Here is a 23793-nt window from a genome sequence, read left to right as displayed (position 1 = left end):
GAACTGACAGCCTGCCTTCCTCCCTCCATTTTTCCTGATCTTATTTTTGCTGGTTTTAGGACTCTGACACTGCGGACCGGTGCTAAAGTGCTTGTGCTCACCCCCCTAAACATGGTAACATTGGCTTATACCCAGTTGGCATATTTAATTTACCTTTAAGTCCCTAGCAAAGTGTAATAGATGTGCCCAGGGCCTGTAAATTAAATGCTACTAGCCTTTAAGTACTTGCCAAGCCTTACATTCCCCTTTTCTTACATATAAATCACCCCTAAGGTAGGTCCTGAGTAAGGTGCTATGTAAGTAAAAGGCAAGGCATACTTATGAGTTTTACATGTCCCGGTAGTGAACAACCCCCATAGTTGTTTTTCACTACTGTGAAGCCCGCTCCTCACATAGGCCAGCATTAGAATTCCCTTATATGCTTTTAAGTGATAATTTCTGATCTGACTTGTCATGTTTGGTATGGTTGGAATGGGGTAGTGAGAAATCCTACTTAATGGTGAAGTTGGATTCTACATTACTATTTCAGAAATGCCACTTTTAGAAAGTAGGCATTTCTCTGCACTTACTGCCATCTGTGCCTTACAACTTGTCCCCCTGCAGTCCACGTCTGGTCTGTGCTGGTTGACAGCTCCCCTTGTGCATTCCACCCAGACAGCCATAAACACAGGACACTTAGCTGTATTTGCATTCATCTTCATACTTATGGGTCTCCCTGGGCAGTAAGGGTAGAGGGCTCTCTCTTACACTTCAAAGGCCAGCGGCCTTCCCTCACACAATGGACTGATACCCCCTGCCCCCCTCCCCACACACACACACAGGGCTTCTGGGTTAAAAAACACCCTTTGAAGATTCCTCAACTTCAGTGACACATTTGGGTATATACGCTGGGTCTGTAACCCCACCAAATCAGACACTTCTGGACCCACAACTGGACTCTGTCAGAGGGGCTGCCTTGCTGCCCAAAGGACTCATCTGGACTGCTTTGCTGGAAGGACTGCTTGTTGCCCTGCTGCCGGTTAACCCCTGAATCTGCTGGAAGGACTCTGTCCTTCTCCTCAAGTGCTCTCCAAGGGCTTGGATTGATCTTGCCTTCTGTTCTGAGGTCTCAGGGCTATCAAAGACTTCACCCAAGAGAAAAAAATCCAGCACGTCGGAAAATTCACACAACTGCAGAATTCGATGCAGCGCCTGCCGGATCGACACACACCTGCCCCTCGCCTGAAAAATCACTGCATTGCCTGCCGGATCGGTGCAGCGCCCGTTGCCTTTTCTCAATGTGTTCTGGATTTTTCACACATCATCCCTGGGTGTCAAAATATACCTGCATCGCAGTGAGGAACCATGGCTGCACTTCTGGAAAATGTTGCATCGCCTTGCAACGTGGACATAAACGATGCATTGCCTTTGCTGCACCGGAAAAATGTATGCATCCATTTACTTTTCCAGACATCTCCTCCTCTGTGGCCCTCTGCATCTTTATTTTTGACGCATCACAGGTACTGTGTGTTAAAAGGATACAACGACTGGTTCCTAAGGTTTGAAACTCATTTAAACCTTTAAAAAGTGATATTTTGCATTGTGCATATTGGAATTTTGTCGTTTTGTTCTTATTTTATTTAAATAAATATTATCTATTTTCCTAAACTGGTGTGGAGTACTTTTTGTGGTGTTTCACTGTCTTACAGTATGAGTTATTGCACAGATACTTTACACATTGCCTTCCCAGTTAAGCCTACCTGATCTGTGCCAAGCTACCGGAGGGTGAGCACAGGTTGTGTTGTGACTTACCCTGACTAGGATTGTGGTCCCTACTTAGACAGAGTGCATACTTCTGCTAACTAGAGACCCAATTTCTAACAACCCCTCATTCTAGATACTCTACACGTGCTGCTTAAGTCCACAGGTCCCAGACACCTAGTATCGATTTTGTACCACACTGCCCAACAAAAGTATCTCAACTCGAAGGGCAGAGCACACACCCATTGGTAACTAGAATTGGCGTCTCCTAACAGAAAAACAGTAGCAATACTGCTGTATGCAGACAGGGCAGTTAACCCCCAGAAGTAGATTATGCATAATACACTATAAATTTCTGCACAGACTCTACTATACACACCTGTTAAGTTACACCGATTCCGCCTGTCTGCTGATGATTGCTGTGCACGATGCTGGACGGAGGGAGCCAAATTACTTCACTTGGCTTGTTCATGAGCCCCAATACACGCATATTGGAATGAAATAGAAGCAGCATTGTCCCTTATGTTAGAGCAAAACATTACCATTACTCTCCACCAGGACATGTTGGGGAAGTTGACCACATCTGTCGGAAATATACAGCACTGAGTCTACTCTTCGCAAAGCACCGAATTGCCTGTAGATGGGGGCGGGCACCCAAATTTAAAGACTGGCTGAATGACCTGCTACACTGTCATGAACAAATGACCATTTATGCTGAACTACTACCCCTGTGGTCTAGGCCCAGAGACATATGGGGTTCCTTACAGTCCTACCTCTTGACTCTGACGCCAGACACGGAGACAGAGACCAAGCCTACCACCTCATGTTGAAATTCCTCACTCAACTCATATACTCACTGGGGTCACCGGCAACAATGTAAACACGTTTACACCATATTGCACTTGTGACCCCAGCACTCATCAATGTGATAGTTGATAATCACAAGGCCTGTGGTCGGTACGATAAAATGCCATAACACCAGACAAATCACATGGAACTTCATCCTTTTATGTGCACAGTCCCCCTCTTCTGAATATTGGCCTCTTCCTGCTAAATGTAAGGTGGTGTGAAGCAGATGTTGGCTTAATATACCAGAATTTAACAACTTCCAGTTGTAGCACAGTTGAACATAAATGTCATTGTTGTTTACAGTTACTTGTATGCAGTAACTGAAAAATTTCAATAAAGAAATGTATCCAAAAAAACGGAGCCAATCAAAACACAGCACACACAGTAACATGGAGCGATCACGTGCCCCTCAGACTGCACATCTGAATACTTTACGAGCTGGCCCACATTGTGTCCAGCAAGGTTGACAACCACCTGCATTGGTTATGAGGACCTTATTTATGACTCCAAAACAACTGTTCACATTCTTCATCTCAAAAGGAATGTTGTATTCGGTTTATTGTACCCATAGACATGTATAAAACACAGTTCAGAGCAACTGTACCTTGAGACAGTCCTCAGACCCCGGTTCTGTAACTGTTTTCCCGGCAGTGTTCTTTAATTAAGCAAACCGTTCCTGTTTTGCCAAACGCCTCTTGTCTTTTGTTATTTCAAGGTAAATTCACATTTGAGCAACAGAAGGAAACTTTCATTAGGTGGTTTGGGCTGAAGCCAGCTCAATTTCTGCAAAGATTCTGTGACTGCAAGAGAGAAGATGGTGTTGTGTGAAGAGAATCAGTGGGTAAGAGGGTTGGATGACAAGGATTTTCAGTTGAATGCGACAGAGCAACTAAAGTACCTGTCTGATCTGATACGGGGAATCCAACAAAACTTGCAGTGTTAGCTGATAAGTGGTTAACTAACAGGGCTCACAGAGGTCTCGGAAGGAGCATCATGACAAGGGAAGGCAAGGAAGCTCTTATAAGTCCCAGGTGGTGACTTGTTTTAACTGCCACAGGGTGGAACATTTTGAAAGAGATTGCCAAGAGAAAGAACTTGACTCAGTGACACCAGTGATAGCAAGCATGTTTGTTGCACATGGGTGAAGGTACCCGAGAGGGATCAGTTGCACTTATTTATCTATTAATTTATAAAGTACTACCATCATAACCGCTAGGCTCAGGAATGCCTGCCATTACAAAACCAATTATTGAGGAATTAGCCAAGCCTTCGACCTCTTTTAAAACCTAAGAAGATCAGGGATGAGACGATGACCTAGAGGCAGAGAGCTCTAGTGCATTGCTACTAAATGGCTGAAAGAGCGCCTGCCCATTCTCGATCTTCTGATACACTTGACTCTCACCATGAGCAGAGCAAAGATCCCTTGCAGGCTTGTAGAAGATGACTATAGCGTAAAATGGTAGGCCCTGTTCTTAACCTAGTGGCTGTGGACATTTGGGAAAGGGACCCAGGTGATTGGAAGTACATTCATCCTAACACAATTGGATGTGTGCAGGAACTTTGTATCAATGGGAGGATAGTGCCAACCCTGCGGGAAACTGGAGCCTTCTGCAATGTGGTTGAAAAGAAGTGCTTTATGCCTGAGGAGATTCTCGTTGGAACCAAGGGTACAGGTTTGGTAGCCAGTGAAGAGGAAATGGAGTATTTGCTTGCCAGGGTTGAGATTGAGCTCAATGGCAAGGCGGCCATGATTGATGATGGGGTATGGTAAAAGCAAACTGCTTAATGTCTCTTGAGCAATGCTTTTATTGCACCTGGCTTGGTGCCAAGATCAGAAGCCTTTGTGGCTTTGTCAACGGAATCTGAGTTAAATAGAGCATACATTGCACATCATTCTCAGAGTTAAACTAGGTTAATCTCTGATTTGCTGGGGACAGGACAAGATAATTTGCAGTAAAGGGCAAACTCCAGTAAGGCAATGGCTCTGTGGGTCATAACTTCTAATCCAGAGGGTGAGGACGAAGAGGCTCCTGAGGTAGACCATTTTCTGGAGCCTGGCTCACACATGTGTGTGTGGGGGGGGATTAGTGTGGTAGGGGGTGGGGGGGGGGCTACTTGTGAAAATTTACGAAAGGTACAGGAGGAGTACCCTATAGCTGTGGGACTTAGGAAGGAAGCCCAGGTACACCTCTGTAGAAGAGTAGTTGGTAAACAGTATGTTAGCTGGGAGGTTGGTCTGCCTTATTGTGTACCAATAAATCCTGAGCCACACACTAGCAAGTGGCTGGTGGTTCTATTAGTGCACAGGAGCTTCCTGTTGTGACTGGCCCAAGCGCTGATGTGGAATGGTATGGCCAGAAAGCTACACTGACTGGGAATCAGGAAAGTCAGGAAGTCTTGGTGCTAAAGTTTATTTATCCAAAAGCTTTGGAGGACAGATTTTGTGGGCCATACAAAGATGTCCAGAAGGTGTCTGATGTGAGGTAGTTTGCGGACACAGGTACCACAAGGGAACACAAGAGGGCGTTCCATGAGAACAGGCTGAAGCCTTAACTCCGGAAAGACAACACAGTGAATGTCATAGCTATGGCAGAGGAAGTTGATGAAGATAGTGAGCCTCTTCCTGACTTGCTGCATAATGACATGAAGGATGACACTGTGGAAGGGGTTCATTTAGCCCCTGAGTTAATGTCTGAGTAGCTGAGAGAGTGTAGAGATGCATTACCACGGTTTGCCAACTGCTTCATGCTGACTCTAGGGTTGACACCTGTCAATGCATGACACAAACCTTGGACTGTGCAGGTGGTTGAGATCTTTTGTGTCAAGAGGGCATCATCTATGATGGCATAAGGTTGCTGTCTCCATGATTCATTGTTCTCTGAAGCCAGACTGGTAGTCCTGCAGGAGATGGTTGGCGTTGATGTGATCTTGGAGTTGAACACATATTGCTTATTCAATAATCTTGCCGATAAGCAGTGGGCCTGTACTTGGCGAGGCCATCAGGGTCTATTGTAGGTATATATAGGAGTTACAGGATCTGGCCTGGTTTGAGAGCTTCTTGGAAGATGCCTTGAGTCAGAGAGGCTTTGACAGTGGTGAATAGATGAGAGAGCATCCACATAGAGCATTGATGAAGGGTGAGGCATCATCTTCATGAGAAGTGATTTTGAGGGAGTTGAGTTTGTCTCAGAAATCTGTGAGACAGGGTTTTAAAGACTAAACACTGCAGCATTCTACAGAAAGGGGTTGGCGTAAAAGAGGAGGCAGGTTTTGTGTCATTGATGTGCTCTCAGATCTTTTGTATTTTGTTGCTGAACAAGAGGTTGATGCCGTTGCACTTTTCTGTTGTTTGAGAAAGAGGTGGATCCGGCAAGTTTGAGGCAGTGCTTGGTTGTCTTGAAAAGCTGCTTCTGCTGATGCCTTCAATGATGATACTGCTTTAGTACTTTATTTAAGCTGATGTGGGGAACTGTCTGCGTGTAACAAGGAGGGTCATCAGTATCATGAAATCATCAGCAGTTCTGTTTTTCTTTGACTTTCTTTCCTTGCACATGAATTGTTCATTGTCAGAGAGGCCTTTATATTACTAGGCTCCTGACTGCTTTAGCTTACACTTGCATATTTGGATTTTGGTGTTTGTGTCACATACTTTTCTAAAAAAGTGTTGAAGTTGGTTAAAAGGGAGTTGGAGTCAGATGTGTACTTGACAGGGCGAGAGATTAATTCAAGCATTAGGTTGTCTATGAAGAAATCTTTGAAGGCTATGAAGGTTTGGCCTTCTCTTTTGTATTGACCTGGGCTTGTTGGTAGGATGCTGACCAGGGAGAGCAGGGAGATAGGGATAGCAATGTGGTTGATCCAGTCCAGTAGTTTGGGTGGATTGCATTGGATTCTTGATGATGTTGAATACAAGGTCAAGGATGTGACCTTTGCTGTGTGTTGCTTGTGTGACATGCTGTACCACGTTGAGTGTGTCAGTGTGTCAATGAGGTTGAAAAGGGTGTCTCTTTTTCGAGCTTGTGTTGACTAGAGGTTGAAGTCACCCAAGAAAGGTGGTGTGGGCAGGTAAGGATGGATGAGCTGGTGAGGAGATCTGAGAATTCATCAATGAAATCCTTGTTCTGCCCAGGAGGCCTGTAAATGAGGTGGCAGATGGTGGTATGAGTTGCAGAGAGGGGTAGTAGTATGTTAGCAGCTCAATTGAGTTAAGTGTTACTGTCTTGCCTAGAGTGCAGGACCAGGGGGGTATATGGATGACAATGAGGCCTCTTCTTATGTGCACGGTCCTCCTGATGGATGCTAAAGCATGTGGAAAGAAGGACATCTTGAATGTGTGAATATGAGGGGGTGAACCATGTTTCTGTGATGAAGAGGGCATTAAGCTTGTGATAAGTGATGGAGTCTGCCATGTCTGGTGCATGGAGTACTGCAGAGCGAACGTTAATCTGCACGATTTGGACTTTGAGTTCTGTAGTTTATGGATGTGTGGTAGTTAGTAGGATATGTACTAGGCTGGGTCACTGGGTTGTGTGACTGCAGTGTGAGTGTTTGGGTCATCTGGGTTTGGGTGCGATTGTGGGGATTGCCAGTTTGGAGTAATGGTGAGGTACATGATTTTGTCGTACTGTGTAAATTTCAATGGAGCAGAGCTTTTAGCTCAAGGGTCTTTCTGGCCCTAACAGATCCAAACAGGGGCTCTAACAGGGCTCAGTTCTTGTTATGGACTCAGGTTGCCTTCCTAAAATTTTGTGCACTAGCCATAATGTTGTGATGTCACTCTCACCACTTGACCCACTAAAATATTGCATTGCAGCACCTTGAACGGCCAGAAATATAACAATTTAAGAACATTAAAAGAAAAATAGTGTACCAGCGCCCTGCTGCAAACATAATGTTTAGATAGTATGTTGTAGTTTACAAGTTGGTGGCAGAGAGACCTACCCTGCACAGTAGGAGGCAGACTCTGAGATAACTTTTCATAACAATCCAAAGAATTGCCTTTTTTAAATAAAAAAAAGAATTTTAATTGCTCATCCTTAAGGCAATGTTACCACCTGTATTTTTCTCATGACCAAGAATATTCACACAAAATGCATTAACACCTAGTAGCAACTATTTGGAAGTTTGAATAATTATATATCGCCAATTCAAAGTAAGACAAGTCACTTCCAACAACCCAAGCAGACCTTTAAACAGAATGTTGATTCCTCTCTTTTCTGTTCTTTTAAAAGGGATCTGGGTACAACATTATCCAACCTCAGCGTACTATGGCTGGCTCGATGTGGGCTTGCAGATTTAGATGGAATGTCATCCTTCTCATCACTGAAGGTAGGTGGACTTACAGCATGTCACAGTAATGTGATAGTACGTAGCCTGTGAGCCGCAAAGTTGTCTTGTGTCCTCATCAAATATTTATGTACATTAAAGGCAATCAGTTAAACTGTAAAATTATCAAAAATGCTTTTCAGAGTTCTTTTTTCATAAGCAGATCCCCCAACAGCCCTTGAGTAGATGTGTGATTATATTATTGAAACATTGTTTTCCAGCCACACAGTACCATCAATTATTAATGTTAAACCTACGCCTCAAAGCATAGCCCTTTCTCTATTCTTGCCTTCTTTTTTCATCTCAGAACCCCAGCTCCTGGAAAACTGATCTCTAGATATAAGAATAAAATGTGCGTTTATTCTTTCTTGCAAAGCCTAAATGGCATGTTAAGAGCTTAGGATAACAACACTAAGCTTAGCCAAAAAACATACAGACAACCACATTAAGCAAGCCAAATACATAAAAGCAGGAAACAAATTACTTTCTTGCTATAACAAATACATTTAAAAAACACATTTTGTTCTCCTCTTCTTTACGGAAGACCAGTTAAAATTGGAAAAGATTACAGGATGTAGCCATATATCAACATGCTTCATAGAATTTAATAAATGTGATAAATAATAATGAAGAATCTCATCTTTCCAGGCTTTTAGGACTTATTACAGTTGCTCAAATCGGACTGGTGCAGGTGTTAATGGGAAGAGGTATGCCCTTTTGTTATAACCAGCTTGTAAAACATCATAACTGGTAGAGACGTTTCAGCAGACCCCACTACCATTAAGTAATCTAAGACATGTAGTAGCATACCCATCAGTTTTTGTAATCCTCCCACTCAAAACCTTATTTTCCTAAACAAATAACTTCCTTTAAACAAAGTAATCTGAAACACTGCTGGGATATAATACAAAGCCCCCTAAATGCCATTCTTTAAACTATGGGGAACAATGTAATCCTGTATTAGGGCATTTATGTGTCCTGGTCATTCCATATCAGACTCGTAGATAACATGGAATTGTTTTAATACTACCCTGTTCAAAAAGGTGGCCTTCCTTCCCTGATGTCCCCCGGGACTCACAGACATGGGGGATACTGCTGAGAATGGCTGGGGGTCAGAGACTGATCTCACATGTCTATAGGGTGCTGCAGGAGGATCTACCTTTGGGCGCATTTCCGGTGCTCACTAGGTGACATGGGATTCTCAGTGATCCTCTTTCCCATGAACAATGGGAGGGCCTCCATGAATGTGAGATTCAAACTGCTTCCGTATAATGTAGTTCACCAGGTATACCTAACCCGACCAGGCTGCATGGAATTTGCCTGGGGCGTTTGTTCTCCTGTCCCAACTGTGCCAGGCAAGGGATGGACTTTTTACATATGTTCTGGGGGTTCCCCAGATTAGATGCTTTCTTGCAGACCATATTGGAGACCTTACATCTGGCTACAGGGTGGGATGTTCCCAGGGCTGTTGGACAGTGCAGGTAGGGGATGATCCCGACTCAAAGGAAAAAAAGGCTTAGTGGGAAGTTTCTACTGTTGGGTTTGGTGCACGCTAAGTGGAGAGGTATCATTAGGTGGTTGTCTCCTGTCGCCCCAAGAGTGAACTGACTGTGAAATATGGCTGAGTGGGCGGTGGCGAGCCATATGCGAAAACATGCAGAGATAACAGGCTTATGCATGATCTGCAGACCTTGCCTGCAATACTTGCTGTGCTTCGGAAGCCCCCTGATGCCCTGTCCCAGTGAGCTGTGAGATGGAAGAGATGGTGGGTTGGAGGCTAATTTGCTCGTGTGTGATTGGTAAGAGCCATTACTACGTGCAATATTGTGCAATAATTTCTTCAAACCGCCTCTTGCAAATGGCCATTTTCTTTGTTCACCATTGTTAGAAATGGGGTATTTGGTTGGCAGTGAGGTTGCCCCCTGTCCAAGCAAGGACCCTCTCTCTAGTCAGGGTAAGTCACACACAATCCAAATTATCCTGTGCCCACCCTCTGGTAGCTTGGCACTGAGCAGTCAGGCTTAAATTAGGAGGCAATGTGTAAAGTATTTGTGCAATAGAACATGCAAAAACACAGTATAAACACCACAAAAATACACCACACAGGTTTAGAAAAATATAAAATATTTATCTGATTAAATGCAGGTCAAAACTATCAAGATTTGATAAGTATATGTTGAAATATCAGTTTGGAAAATGATAAAAATAGTCTTCAGTTCTTAAAAAGCAATAAGTGTCTCTTGCAAGCACAAAGTACCTGGCTTGCGCGCAAATTATCCAAAGGGCCCGCAGCGGAGGAGATGCGTGGAAAAGAGGGAGGTTTACGCCGGTTTCTCCGGGCGCACACAGACGATGCATCGATATTTTTCACAAAGCCAGGGCCTTGCGTCGATTTCAGGCGCGCTGACATGGATTGGGTTGCGGGTTATTTGGGTGCCCCGGGGACAATGCAGAGAAATCCTGGGCATGCAGGGTGATGTCACAGGAGCTGCGTCGATCCGGTGGGTGATGCTGGAAATTTCTGTTGCATGGCAGGCATTACGTTGATTCTTCTCGCAGTAAGTCGGGCTGAGTCGTTCCGGCTCGGCAGTGCGTCGATCCAGTGGGCCGTGTGTCGAAGTTCCAGTCGCAACGCTGGCGCTGAGTCGATCTCCATTTGGGGAGCCGGGCTGCGTCGTTCCGGTTCGGCGTGCGGTGATTTTGTCACTGCGATGCAGGCTGTGCGTCGTTTCTGGCAAGCTGTGTGTCGAAATTTTGCAGCACAGAGAGCTCTTTGCAAAGTTGAAGTTTTTTTGGCCCTGAGACTTCAGAAAACAAGAGACAAGCTCAATCCAAGCCCTTAGAGAGCACTTCTCAGCAGAGCCAGAGGGCAGCCAGGCAACAGGGCAACGGCAGGGCAGCAGTCCTTTGCAGAAAAGCAGTCAGGTGAGTCCTTTGGGCAGCCAGGCAGCTTCTCTTGGCAGATTGCAGGTTCTGGTGCAGAGTTTCTTTCCCAGGAAGTGTCTGAGTTGGGAGGGTCAGAGACCCTGTTTAAATACCCACATGTGCCTTTGAAGTGGGGGAGACTTCAAAGGGTGGCTTAGAAGTGCACAAGGTCCCCTTTCAGTTCCATCCTGTCTGCCAGGGTCCCAGTAGAGTGTGTGGCAATCCATTGAGTGAGGGCAGACCACTGTCCTTTGACATGTAAGTGTCAGGCCCTCCACCCTCCCAGCCCAGGAAGACCCATTCAGTATGCAGATGTATGCAGGTGTGACTGAGCAACCTGTGTTTGGGGTTGTCTGAGTAGAATGCACAAGGGAGCTGTCAACTACCCCAGCCAGACGTGGATTGTAAGGCACAGAAGGATTTAAGTTCAGAGAAATGCTCACTTTCTAAAAGTGACATTTCTGAAACAGTAATATTAAATGCAACTTCACCAGTCAGCAGGATTTTGTATTACCATTCTGGCCATACTAAATATGACCTGGTTACTCCTTTCAGGTCAGAATCTACCACTCAAACAGTAGATGAGGGTTGCCCCAATGTTAACCTATGAAAGGAGCAGGCCTTACAGTAGTGGAAAACGAATTTAGGGGTTTTACACTACCAGTACATATAAACTACACAGGTACATGTCCTGCCTTTTACCTACATAGCACCATGCCCTATGGGTTACCTAGGGCATACCATAGGGGTGACTTATATGTAGAAAAAGGGGAGTTTAAGGCTTGGCAAGTACTTCTAAATGCCAGGTCGAAGTGGCAGTAAAACTGCACACACGGGCTTTGCAATGGCAGGCCTGAGGCATGGTTAAGGGGCTACTTATGTGGGTGGCACAATCAGTGCTGCAGGCCCTCTAGTAGCATTTAATCTACAGGCTCTGTACACATGTAGTGCCCTTTACTGGGGTCTTACAAGTAGATTAAATAAGCCAATTGAGTATGAACCAATGTCACCATGTTTTAAGGGAGAGGGCATATGCACTTTAGCACTAGTTAGCAGTGGTAAAGTCCGCAGAGTCCTTAAAACCAGCAAAAATAGGGTCCAGAAAGTGGAAGGAGGCAGGCAAAAAGTTACGGGTGACCACCCTAAGGCTGTCAGGTCTAACAACCATGTGTACCTTTTTTGTGTTATGGTAGTGCATGTTGGGATGGGAGTGCAGGGGTTGTTTCCCTTTGGCGAAAATGGTATTCTGTTGTGATAAACTTGTGATATTTTAAATGCCAAAACACATTTATACAAAAAAAGAAAACAGGAGGCTGCAGTTCCAGGTGGGCAATGAGGAACACAGCAACAATCTACCCCTTTGGAAGAATTAATGGAGGCCACCTTTCAGCCAGAAGTATCTCTGGATTATCCAATATTGACACTCCGCCCCTGTATGCTTCAGTTTAGTACAATACATTGTACTAATATCACAGTGTACTAATGCCACTATATATTTAATAATAATAATGTTTCACCTAATAAAAATATGATTTTTAGCAAGTTGTCACAATTGGTGCTAGAGGTAAACATTCATTGTTAATCCATTTCAGGTTTTTCATAGTGACATTATGGGTAATGTAGGCTGTATACACTACACCAAGGTTTACAGTGTTGTTATTTTTGCCTAATGAGGTTGATGGGCTATCTAAAATATATTGTATATGCTGCATATGCATAGATGTGGAGCTCTTACTTTAGTAATGACAAAATGTTTAACTTACTTTAGAAAAAAATAAATAATATAACCACAAATACTATACTAGTATTTTTAGTATATTTTGACTTACAACAGCTCAACCTACGTTGTGCAGAACCAGGAGATCTAATATAGTTATACAACAGGGTGGGGACCTTTAACAAATGATTGACTACAAGGCACGCCGACACCTGTACCCTAAGGAGCCGGTGTGATCTACTGATCATAAGTAACGAAAATGCCATGTATCATTTGGTATGTAGGAGTATGGCATGAGAATGAATGAGCATAATTTGTTATGAAATTGCATAGGATTTAGGAATTGAAGGGACTCTTGGCCTGGTCCTGAGGAAAGCCACTAGACTGTTTTCTGGCATCATATGTGGCTGAAACTTGTAGAACACAGATGCTGCAGTCATCAGGACTTCACAACATCACCTTTGTTTTTAATCTTGCCAAAAGGATCCCTGTTAAAAATATTGGGCCTCATTACGAGCCTGGAGATCTTAAGACCGCCAGACTTGTGGTGGTGGTTGTATTGCTGCACTCCTGGCTGTCCGACTGCTAGATTATGACCCTGGCGGTCGGACCGCTGCCACCAGAAAGAACATGTTTCCTGATGGCGGTGGTTGTGGTCAGCCATAGTGGCGCTGATTTCAGCGCCACCGTGCTGATCACAAGTCCTCTTTCTGCCAGCCTTTTCATGGGGGTGGGGCTCCCGACATGTAAAGGCTGATGGAAAACCAGTACAGGGGGCCCCCCTGTCAGCACCTTGGAATGCACACTGTCTGCACTGCAGACAGTGCACATTCTGAGGGTGCTGGTGTGCCACAGCATTGGCCTCGTCGCCCTTAAGGGAGCCTAGGCCATTGCTGTGCCACTGTTTCCGCTGGTCTGGCAGGCAGATACGTCGTAATACAATGTTTCTGCCAGTCAGCCCGGTGGAAACATTGTAATACAACTGGGGAAAGGCCACCGGTATGACAGCAGCCTCCTCCCCGTGGCAGTCGTAAACAGGCCTTTAGTCTAGGGATACAGAGTGAGTAATTTTAATCTCAGATCCCCACCTTCTTGATATATGCTCCCTTGATCTCAAGATACACAAAGTATTGGGGCAACTCGATGATGAAATATACCCGTAGTAAACATAGTGGGTGAGAGTCCCTTACAAAGAAGGGAATTCTCCAGACTGGTTAGATTACGGAATCTTCATTACGAAGCAAGAGTTTTGACCCTCTTTTGATACCTGTGTAAAGGTTATTGACTCAGTGCCAGAATATTGTGTCCACAAATATCGGGATACCAAAATATTGTGTCAAAAATACTTTTGCCAAAAACATGGTGATCCTGTACTTATAATGTAAATTACAAATACATTGGGGGTCATTACAACAACCGCCCGCCAAGCTGTAACCGCCATGCGGCCGCCAATGCAGCCGCACTCCCGTGGTGCCCATTACAACATCCCCGCTGGGCCAGCGGGCGCAAACCTAGTTTACGCCTGCCGGCCCAGCGGGGATGCGGCCGCAACATAGGAGCCGGCTCCTAATGGAGCCGCGGTGTTGCGGCCGTGCGACGGGTGCAGTTGCACCCATCGCGCTTTTCACTGTCTGCTATGCAGACAGTGAAAAGCTGCACGGGGCCCTTTTAGGGGGCCCCTGCACTGCCCATGCAGTCTTCCCCTTACCGCCAGCCTCTTCCTGGCGGTGCAAACCGCCAGAAACAGGCTGGCGGTAGGGAAGTCATAATCCCCAGGGCAGCGCTGCTTGCAGCGCTGCCCTGGCGGATTATCACCGCCAGGGCTAAAACGGCGGGAAACCGCCAGCCCCGGCAGTGCGACCGCGGCGCTACCGCCGCGCTCGAAATACGGGTCTCCGTACCGCCAGCCTGTTGGCGGTACGGACGCCGCTTTAGCCCTGGCGGTCTCATACCGCCAGGGTCGTAATGACCCCCTTAGTGTCAAAATATAGTTTGCAGAACTTTATTCCACAACCAGACAAAAATATTTTTTTTTGAGCAAATATTGTCTTAAACGTAGTGCATTTTAAACATTTCACTCATGAAATATAAAATAATTTTAATTTAAATTATATTTACTTAAATTATTATATATGTATGTATTTGTAATTGGATAGATATATATTTGTAAAATAATTCAGTTTTTATAATACCCAAGTGTTTTAGCAGCAACAAAAAAATTAATTCTAAATAAATTCAAAATTAGCACATATTTATATATATACCTTTATGACAACAGAATTACTTACCTTATAACATATTAAAAGTAACATTATAAAATATATACTGTACACTAAATTAAAATTATTACTTAACATTTCTTAACAATATTTCTTTATACATAGTATTATAAAAATAAATTACAACACTATGGGGGTCATTACAACATTGGCGGTAAAAGGCGCTTACTGGCGTGCAGAAGACCGCCAATACACCGCTGCGGCCGCGGAATTCCGCCACAGCTATTATGACACACATCTCGGAAACTGCCGAAATTCAGACACCCACACAAGTCCGCCACACCAAAGGTCAGTGATAAACTGGCGAAAACAAAACCTCCACCTCCACGGCAACAGAAACACGCCCATGCTATTACGACCCACGAATCCACGCGGCGGTCTTTCAACCGTGGTATTCCATTGGCGGTACACACTGCTGCGCTCAAAATACACACACATCTCCAAAACACCGCCACATTGGACAATTACAAATACACACACCTGACACGCATACAAACAACACTCCCACACAACCAACGCAATATAAAACACACACCCACATCACCCACAAACCCCTACGACAAAAAATCTATCACGAAGGCCAGAGACACAGCACAGATCAGACAATCCCACCACGCAGAGGCACACAACACCATCACCAACACAACATCCACTCACAAAACACCACACACCACAACACATCACCATACACATCAACACTCACACCGCCCCACACGTCACACACACCACCCCATGGCACGCCAAAGACACCCCCGCTTTTCCGAGGAGGAGCTCCGGGTCATGGTGGAGGAAATTGTCCGGGTAGAGCCACAGCTATTTGGCTCACAGGTACAGCACACATCAATAGCCAGGAAGATGGAGCTATGGCGAAGAATAGTGGACAGGGTCAACGCTGTGGGACAGCACCCAAGAAATAGGGAGGACATCAGGAAGAGGTGGAACGACCTACGGGGGAAGGTGCGTTCAACGGTCTCCAGGCACAACATTGCGGTTCAGCGGGCTGGCGGCGGACCCCCACCTCCTCCCCCACAACTAACAACATGGGAGGAGCAAGTCTTGACCATCATGCATCCAGAGGGCCTCGGAGGAGTCGGTGGAGAATGGGACACTGGTAAGTCAAATCTTAACTAACATATCCCCCACCCTACCTGCATGCTATCACACACCCCCACCCTCACACCCTCCCCTATCACCCCAAATCCTCACTAATGTACTAATAACGCAAACTACACATCCCAACACCAAACCCTGCATGACACAACAAAGCATGAACACCTATCACCTAAGCATGCCCACTGCACATACCCAGAACAACCCTCTAACCATCATCACACAAGCCCCCACACAGGAATGCTAGCACTGGGGTACACGATCACCCACCCATTGCACACCATGACACACACACATGCAATAATCATGCTCTTATGCCCCTGCAGGAACACGAAGGACCGTCACCACACCAAAGCGTCCAGACAACACCACTCCACCCCCAGAAGAGGCCCACAGTGACGATAGCAGCTCTGCCCTACTGGAGCCTGATGACCAGCCCGGACCATTGTGGGCCTCAGGACAGTCGGTTCCCCTCGCACAGGCACAGCCCAACACTGACCTTCCACCCTCTGGTAACACCAGCACAGCACCCACCCAGCGGGCCCAAACCTCCCTACCCAGGACAGGTCAATCAGCGGTGTGTCCACCACTACAGGGAACCCAGGCAAACCCACCACCCCAACAACAACAGGGACCTGGAGGCAGTGGTAGTGGGCACACGGTCCAGGGGACGGAGGCACAGGAACTCAGGGGAACTGGGAGGGCTGCTGTGCGACAGGGGGCGGACAGGCCCAGGGAACCCACTCTCCACGAGGCCCTCACCTCCATCATGGGAGCATACCACCACTCCCAGGAGACGATGGCCACGGTCCTGGTCAAGTTTCAGGAGACCCAGCGCCTGCAGGAGGACCAGTATTTGGGGTTCAGGGAGGAGCTCAGGACCATCAGCTCCGCCCTGGGCACCATCGTAGGGGTGCTGAAGGACATACAGCAGACCCTGAGGGACACCGTGGCACTCCAAGGGGCCCCTGACACTAGCATGGACGATGAACTGCCCACCACCTCCGCCGGCGCTAGTGGACAGGACGCCCAGCCACAGGACCACCACACCAGCACCCCACCCCATGCAGACGGACAACCACCCCACAAGCGGTCCGTGAGATCCAGGAACAGGGCAGAGCAAGATGGCAAGACCCCCACCAGGAAATGAGACCACCCTGATTGTCCACCCACTGCCCCACTTTGTTACCCTGTCCATACTTGAACTGCCCCAGCTCCTCTTCCTATGCCCAGATGGGCAGTGCACCTGTGAGACTAATAAACTGGACTCTGCCATGGACATTCCTCCACCATCACCCATCACCATTTAACAACCCCCTTCCAATTCTGAGCACTGCAATAAACACCCTTGAAACACAAAACAATCTGGAGTCAGTCTATGATTTTTTAAAATGTAATATCAATGACAGTGTGAAAATGCCTTGTGAAATGTAAAAGCAACATACCAATGTCACACATCCAAAGTCCTTGAAGGATGCAAGTAGATGACACACGTTGGTAACCACACCTGTGAAACCGTAATGGAAAGAAACAACTCAATTACCAAATAATCCCAAGTAATTACACACAGGATAGAGGAAGACGTGTGACAGTGAATGTAATGTAAAATCTGAAAATGTTCTCACTTGTGTGTCACTGGAAATATTGCTGTATGACTGACTCCCTGTTGTCGTTGTCTTCTTCCTCAGCTTCCTCCTCATCACTGTCCCCAGGCTCCACAGGCTCCCCAGCTGCCGCAACACCGTTATCTGGACCATCCTCCTGCAGAAAAGGCACCTGGCGTCGTAAAGCCAAATTATGAAGCATCGAGCAGGCGATGATGATCTGGCACACCTTCTTCGGTGAGTAGAATAGGGAACCACCTGTCATATGGAGGCACCTGAACCTGGCCTTAAGGAGGCCGAAAGTGCGTTCGATCACCCTCCTAGTCCTCCCATGGGCCTCATTGCAGCGTTCCTCTGCCCTGGTCCTGGGATTCCTCACTGGGGTCAGTAGCCAGGAAAGGTTGGGGTAACCAGAGTCCCCTAATAGCCATACACGGTGCCTCTGGAGTTGACCCATCGTATCAGGGATGCTGCTATTCCGCAGGATGTAGGCGTCATGCACAAAGCCAGGGAACATAGCATTAACCTGGGAGATGTACTGGTCTGCCAAACAGACCATCTGTACATTCATGGAGTGATAACTCTTCCTGTTTCTGTACACCTGTTCACTCCTGTGGGGGGGGACCAAAGCTACATGGGTCCCATCAATGGCACCTATGACGTTGGGGATATGTCCAAGGGCATAGAATTCACCTTTAACTGTAGGCAAATCCTCCACCTCAGGGAAAATGATGTATCTCCTTACGTGTTTCAGCAGGGAAGACAACACTCTGGACAAGACGTTGGAAAACATAGGCTGGGACATCCCTGATGCCATGGCCACTGTTGTCTGAAAAGAGCCACTTGCAAGGAAATGGAGCACTGACAGCACCTGCACGTCAGGGGGGATTCCTGTGGGATGGCGGATTGGTGACATCAGGTCTGGCTCCAACTGGGTACATAGTTCCTGGATTGTGGCACGGTCAAACCTGTAGGTGACGATGACATGTCGCTCTTCCATTGTCAACAGGTCCACCAGCGGTCGGTACACCGGAGGATTCCGCCATCTTCTCACATGTCCCAGCTGACGGCGCCTACGAAGGACAAGAGCGACGATAAAGTCCATTTTCATCCAGGTATGTACCCACAGTTACACAGAACACAACACCACACACAAAACCCTTCCTGTATGTGTGTTGAGTGTAGGCCTAGTTATGTGTGACGCAGAATTAAATGAAGCCATGTGGGCCCCTGAAATGGCGGCTGCCTGACCTCTACACTGGGAGAATGGGATTGTGGGGTAACTGCGCTGGCGTTGCACACCGTCGCGGTAGGCGGTCGTAGACCGCGGCGCAATGCTGCATTGGTTCATATAGGACCCTATGGGTCCCAGGAGCCAATGAACAGGTGCGCCGGCAGTGATAATACGCACCGCCGCGGACGTCACTGCCATTTTCTATCTGTTCAATCAATAGATACCTGACCTTCGACAGGAGAGGACCTACACTGCAAGTGCTGCTGTGACCTCGGTCTGGAAGCGACAATGGCTGCTGCGTCTGGGGAAAGGGCCTCTGCCTTCACTGCTCAGGAGTTGGAGAAACTTGTAGACGGGGTCCTCCCCAGTACACGCTACTCTGCAGTCCTCCAGACCAACAGGTTAGTACACAGGGAGCACTTTGTATGGGCTAGGCCTGGGTGGAGAGGGCTGGGTGGAAGAGGGAAGGGGGCAGAGTTCAGGGAACATTAATGCATGTCAATGAATGGGCCACATGGCTAGAGTAGGGAGGGGGGCCACTCACATCGACGGTGCAGTTGGTAATGACTTCTCTTCTTCCCTTGTGCATGTCATGTAGGTCAGCGCCCACCAGAAGAGGGACATTTGGCGTGCCATCGCCAAGGACGTCCGGACCCTGGGGGCCCACCAGAGACGGGGCACCCACTGCCGTAAAAGATGGGAGGACATTCGCCGCTGCAGCAAGAAGACGGCGGAGGCTTAGCTGGGGATGGCCTCCCAACATGGGAGGGGTGCCCGTCGCACTATGACCCCCCTGATGTTCCGGATCCTGGCAGTGGCCTACCCGGAGTTGGATGGGCGCTTGAGGGTATCACAGCAGACACAAGGGGGTGAGTACAACCTCATTCTGCGGACTTTGCGCGCAGTAGAGGGGTCTGGGTGGGGGAGGAGGGCTGTGGGTGTACCTAGGCCAGCCAGAAATGCGTAGACTAGGCCCCTCTGTAATGCAGCCCATGTGGCACTCTACCCCACCTCAGTACAGTGCCAAGTACAGCTATAGTTGCCCCTGTGGCATCCATGTGTGCAGATGTCCACCATAGCGATGTAGGCCATATCCCAGGAATTGCATATGCAGAGGCCAGGAGCACGGCGTAATGCAGGGGGCTGCTGTGTCTGTCTTGTCCGCCAACGGTAGCGGTATGCCATGCACTCAACCTATTCTTCTTCTGTCTTCCCCCCACTTTTTGTGCTCTCCCTGTTCTTTTGTGCATCAGCATCATCAGGCGGAGGTACAGTGGCATCGGAGCACGAGGGAGCTGCATCCCACATGGCCATGGAGGGCCACACCACGGACTCAGAATGCACCAGTGGGATGGAGGGCGAGGGGAGCTTCACGTCGGCCACCGGATCACCAAACAGCCACACGGACTCGTCCGCCAATGGGGGCTCCCTTGTGTTGGCGGCACCATCTGTGCGCCCCACTACTACAGGTACAGCCGCCACCTCCCCTACCAGCACCGCCCTCCCAGCAGCCCCTCAGCGTTCGCCCCGTGCCCGCTCACCCAGGAGGGTGGGCATCACTTTCGCCCCAGGCACCTCAGGCCCTGCCCCAGTCACCCCTGCTGCCCTCAGTGAGGAGGCCATTGACCTCCTCAGGTCACTCACTGTTGGGCAGTCTACCATTGTGAATGCCATCCAGGGTGTAGAACGAGAGTTGCAACACGGTAATGCATTCCTGGAGGGCATTCATTCTGGTCAGGCTGTCCTTCAGCGAACCCTGCAATCTCTGGCCTCAGCACTGATGGCAGCCATTGTCCCTGTGTCTAGCCTCCCCCCTCCAACCTCCTCCACCCAGACCCAATCCCCTGTACCCCAGCCCATCCCAAGCACACCTACAGACCAGCATGCACACAAGTCAGCACACACAAGTAGCTCAAGCAAACATAGGCACCACACAACCCACAGGCACTCACGCAAGCATCACACACATACAGACACAGCAACATCCACTGCCTCCACTGTGTCCCCCTCCTCCTCTTCTCCCTCCTCCCTCCCAGTCTCGTCTACACACACACCTGCATGCACCACATCTACAGGAACCAGGAATCGCACCAGAACACCCAGCACCACAAGCCGCTCACCTGCACTCACCACCTCCACTGCCGTTTACACGTCCCCTGTGTCCTCTCCCAGTGTGTCTGTGACGCCCCCTCCCAAAGTACACAAACGCGGGCACCCACACACCCAACATCCATCCACCTCACGACAGCCTCCAGTACCTGCACCTAAAACACCTAAAGTGACACCTCCTACAACCACCTCCTCTTCCTCCACTCCCAGACCCTCTCCAACTACCCATCCCAGTGTTCGTCAGAAACTGTCCCTGTGTAAAGTTGACCTTTTTGTCCCCTCCCCCCACCCCACCCCTCCAATTCATCAGTCCCGTCGTAGCGCCTCAGCCAAAAAGCCTCCAATACCAGTGGTGCCTGTTCAAGGTATGTGGAGTGCACCGGCCACCAGGGCAGGCAGTATGACCCGGAGCCAAGGCACTGGCAGCCCACCCCCTGTAAAGGCTCTGAAATTGGAAAGTGGACGACTGGACCGTGTGAAGACTCCTGGTGGGAAAACAACTTACAGGGGTCCCAAGGGGATTGTAGAGTCAGCTGTGACTCCGTCAAAGGTGGGGAAGGGCCAGAGGAAGTCTGCCCAGCCTGTTGTGAGTCTCACGGCGGAGAAGTATCGTCACTGGTCAGGTGACCACCGCCGGAGTCAGTGCCCAGGAGGGCCCAAGTATCGTCACTGGTCAGGAGACCACCGCCGGAGTCAGTGCCCAGGAGGGCCCAAGTATCGTCACTGGTCAGGAGACCACCGCCGGAGTCAGTGCCCAGGAGGGCCCAAGTATTGTCACTGGTCAGGAGACCACCGCCTGAGTCATTGCCCAGGAGGGCCCAAGTATCGTCACTGGTTAGGAGACCACCGCCGGAGTCAGTGCCCAGGAGGGACCTGGCTGCCACAGCCCCGGTGCGATATGAGGGAACGTCATGCCACACACCAATGCCCAGACTGGGTATCGTCATGCCACACACCAATGCCCAGTCCATGGAACGTCATGCCACACACCAATGCCCAGTCTAGGGATCGTCATGCCACACACCAATGCCCGTTCCAGAGACCGCCATGGCAAAGCACCGCTGAACAGGGCAAGCACCGCCATGGCAAAGCACCGCTGAACAGTCCAGAGACCGCCATGGCAATGCACCGCTGAACAGGGCAAGCACCGCCATGGCAAAGCACCGCTGAACAGTCCAGACACCGCCATGGCAAAGCACCGCTGAACAGGGCAAGCACCGCCATGGCAAAGCACCGCTGAACAGTCCAGACACCGCCATGGCAAAGCACCGCTGAACAGGACAAGCACCGCCATGGCAAAGCACCGCTGAACAGTCCAGACACCGCCATGGCACAGCACCGCTAAACAGGGCAAGCACCGCCATGGCAAAGCACAGCTGAACAGTCCAGACACCGCCATGGCAAAGCACCGCTGAACAGGGCAAGCACCGCCATGGCAAAGCACCGCTGAACAGTCCAGAACCGCCATGGAAAAGCACCGCTGAACAGTCCAGAGACCGCCATGGCAAAGCACCGCTGAACAGTCCAGACACCGCCATGGCAAAGCACCGCTGAACAGGGAATGCACCGGGTAAGAATGTAAAGACCGCCACATCAAGCATCCTTATCACATGTGCATCTGGGACAGTGACGGGACAGGAACTTTCACGGGGAGACTGATCCAGTCTGGCCACTAGTCCCCCTCCAGAGCCACTGGCGGGTGTTATCTACTTGAGAGACTGTGGCTTTGCAGTCCCCAGGATGGTACAGTGAGCAAGCCACCCACTGTAGAGACTTGTGAGACTGTGGCTTTGCACTCCCCAGGATAGTACAGTGGGCAAGCCACCCACTGTAGAGACTTGTGAGACTGTGGCTTTGCACTCCCCAGGATGGTACAGTGGGCAAGCCACCCACTGTAGAGACTTGTGAGACTGTGGCTTTGCACTCCCCAGGATTGATCAGTGGGCAAGCCACCCACTTGTGAGACTTGAGAGACTGTGGCTTTGCACTCCCTAGGATGGTACAGTGGGCAAGCCACCCACTTGTGAGACTTGAGAGACTGTGGGTTTGCACTTCCCAGGATACATCAATGGGCGTGGAGCCCCGTCGTGGATCTGGCTTTGCAGTCATCCGGCTGAGGTGCCCCCCCTTCCCTTCCCCCTGAGGTGCCTGTAGTATTTCTATCTGATGCCCCGGCAGTGTTCTCTCCGATTGAGGACAGGTATCTTTTGTGGGCCTCGCCCATGCATTTTTGGACTAGTGGTGCACGGACATTGCTATGTGCATATCTGCACTACTTCTCGTAATGTATATATTTCTGGCTGATTTTCTTATATATCTGTATATTTTTGACAGACATGTATATTGATACATTACAATGTTTGATCAGATTTCGCTTTGTCTTTGCATTCTTCCGGGGGGATTGTGGGTTGTTACTGTGATTTTTTTGGATGCATTGGTGTGTATGTTGTAATATGTGAGGGTGGGGGTGGGGTTGGGAGTGTTTCGTGGGTGTCCCCCTAACTTTTGCCTTCCCCCTCCCCCATGTCGTAGGTGCTGTACTCACCGTTGTCTTCGGCTGCGCCGCTGTTGGTCTTCGTAGATGAGTAGGAATACAAGGGCCGGAAGAATGTGTAATTCGGGCTCCATGGAGTCCTCGTTCCTCGTGGGATGTGTTGAGGTGAGCGCTTTCCCATTGCAGTAGCTGTTTCCGCCGTGTTTTTATCCACGGTGAATCCGCCCCGGAAAAGGTGGCGGATTGGCGGGTTGTGATACTATGGGCGGTACATTGTCTTCCGCCTGTCTGTTGGCGGTGACCGTCGCGCTGCTTGTCTGTACCGCCGTGGCGGGCGGTGTGTTAAAGTGGCTGTCTTTGTTGGCGGTTTCCGCCAGGGTCATAATTCCCTTTTTTGGTCCGCCGCC

General features: G+C 48.7%; 1 protein-coding gene across 1 annotated transcript in view; it reads left to right on the top strand.

Moving 5' to 3' along the window:
* The window catches only part of LRRC56 (leucine rich repeat containing 56), a 623145-nt gene that overhangs the window by 165751 nt on the left and 433601 nt on the right, over positions 1–23793 (top strand). Inside the window, exon 7 of the mRNA XM_069223062.1 lies at positions 7821–7917. Coding sequence (XP_069079163.1) covers positions 7821–7917 — 97 coding nt within the window. The remainder of the gene's footprint in view (positions 1–7820; positions 7918–23793) is intronic.

Source organism: Pleurodeles waltl, chromosome 3_1 (genome assembly GCF_031143425.1).
Source record: "Pleurodeles waltl isolate 20211129_DDA chromosome 3_1, aPleWal1.hap1.20221129, whole genome shotgun sequence".
NCBI classification, from domain to species: domain Eukaryota; kingdom Metazoa; phylum Chordata; class Amphibia; order Caudata; family Salamandridae; genus Pleurodeles; species Pleurodeles waltl.
This window is presented reverse-complemented; position numbering and strand designations above follow the sequence as displayed.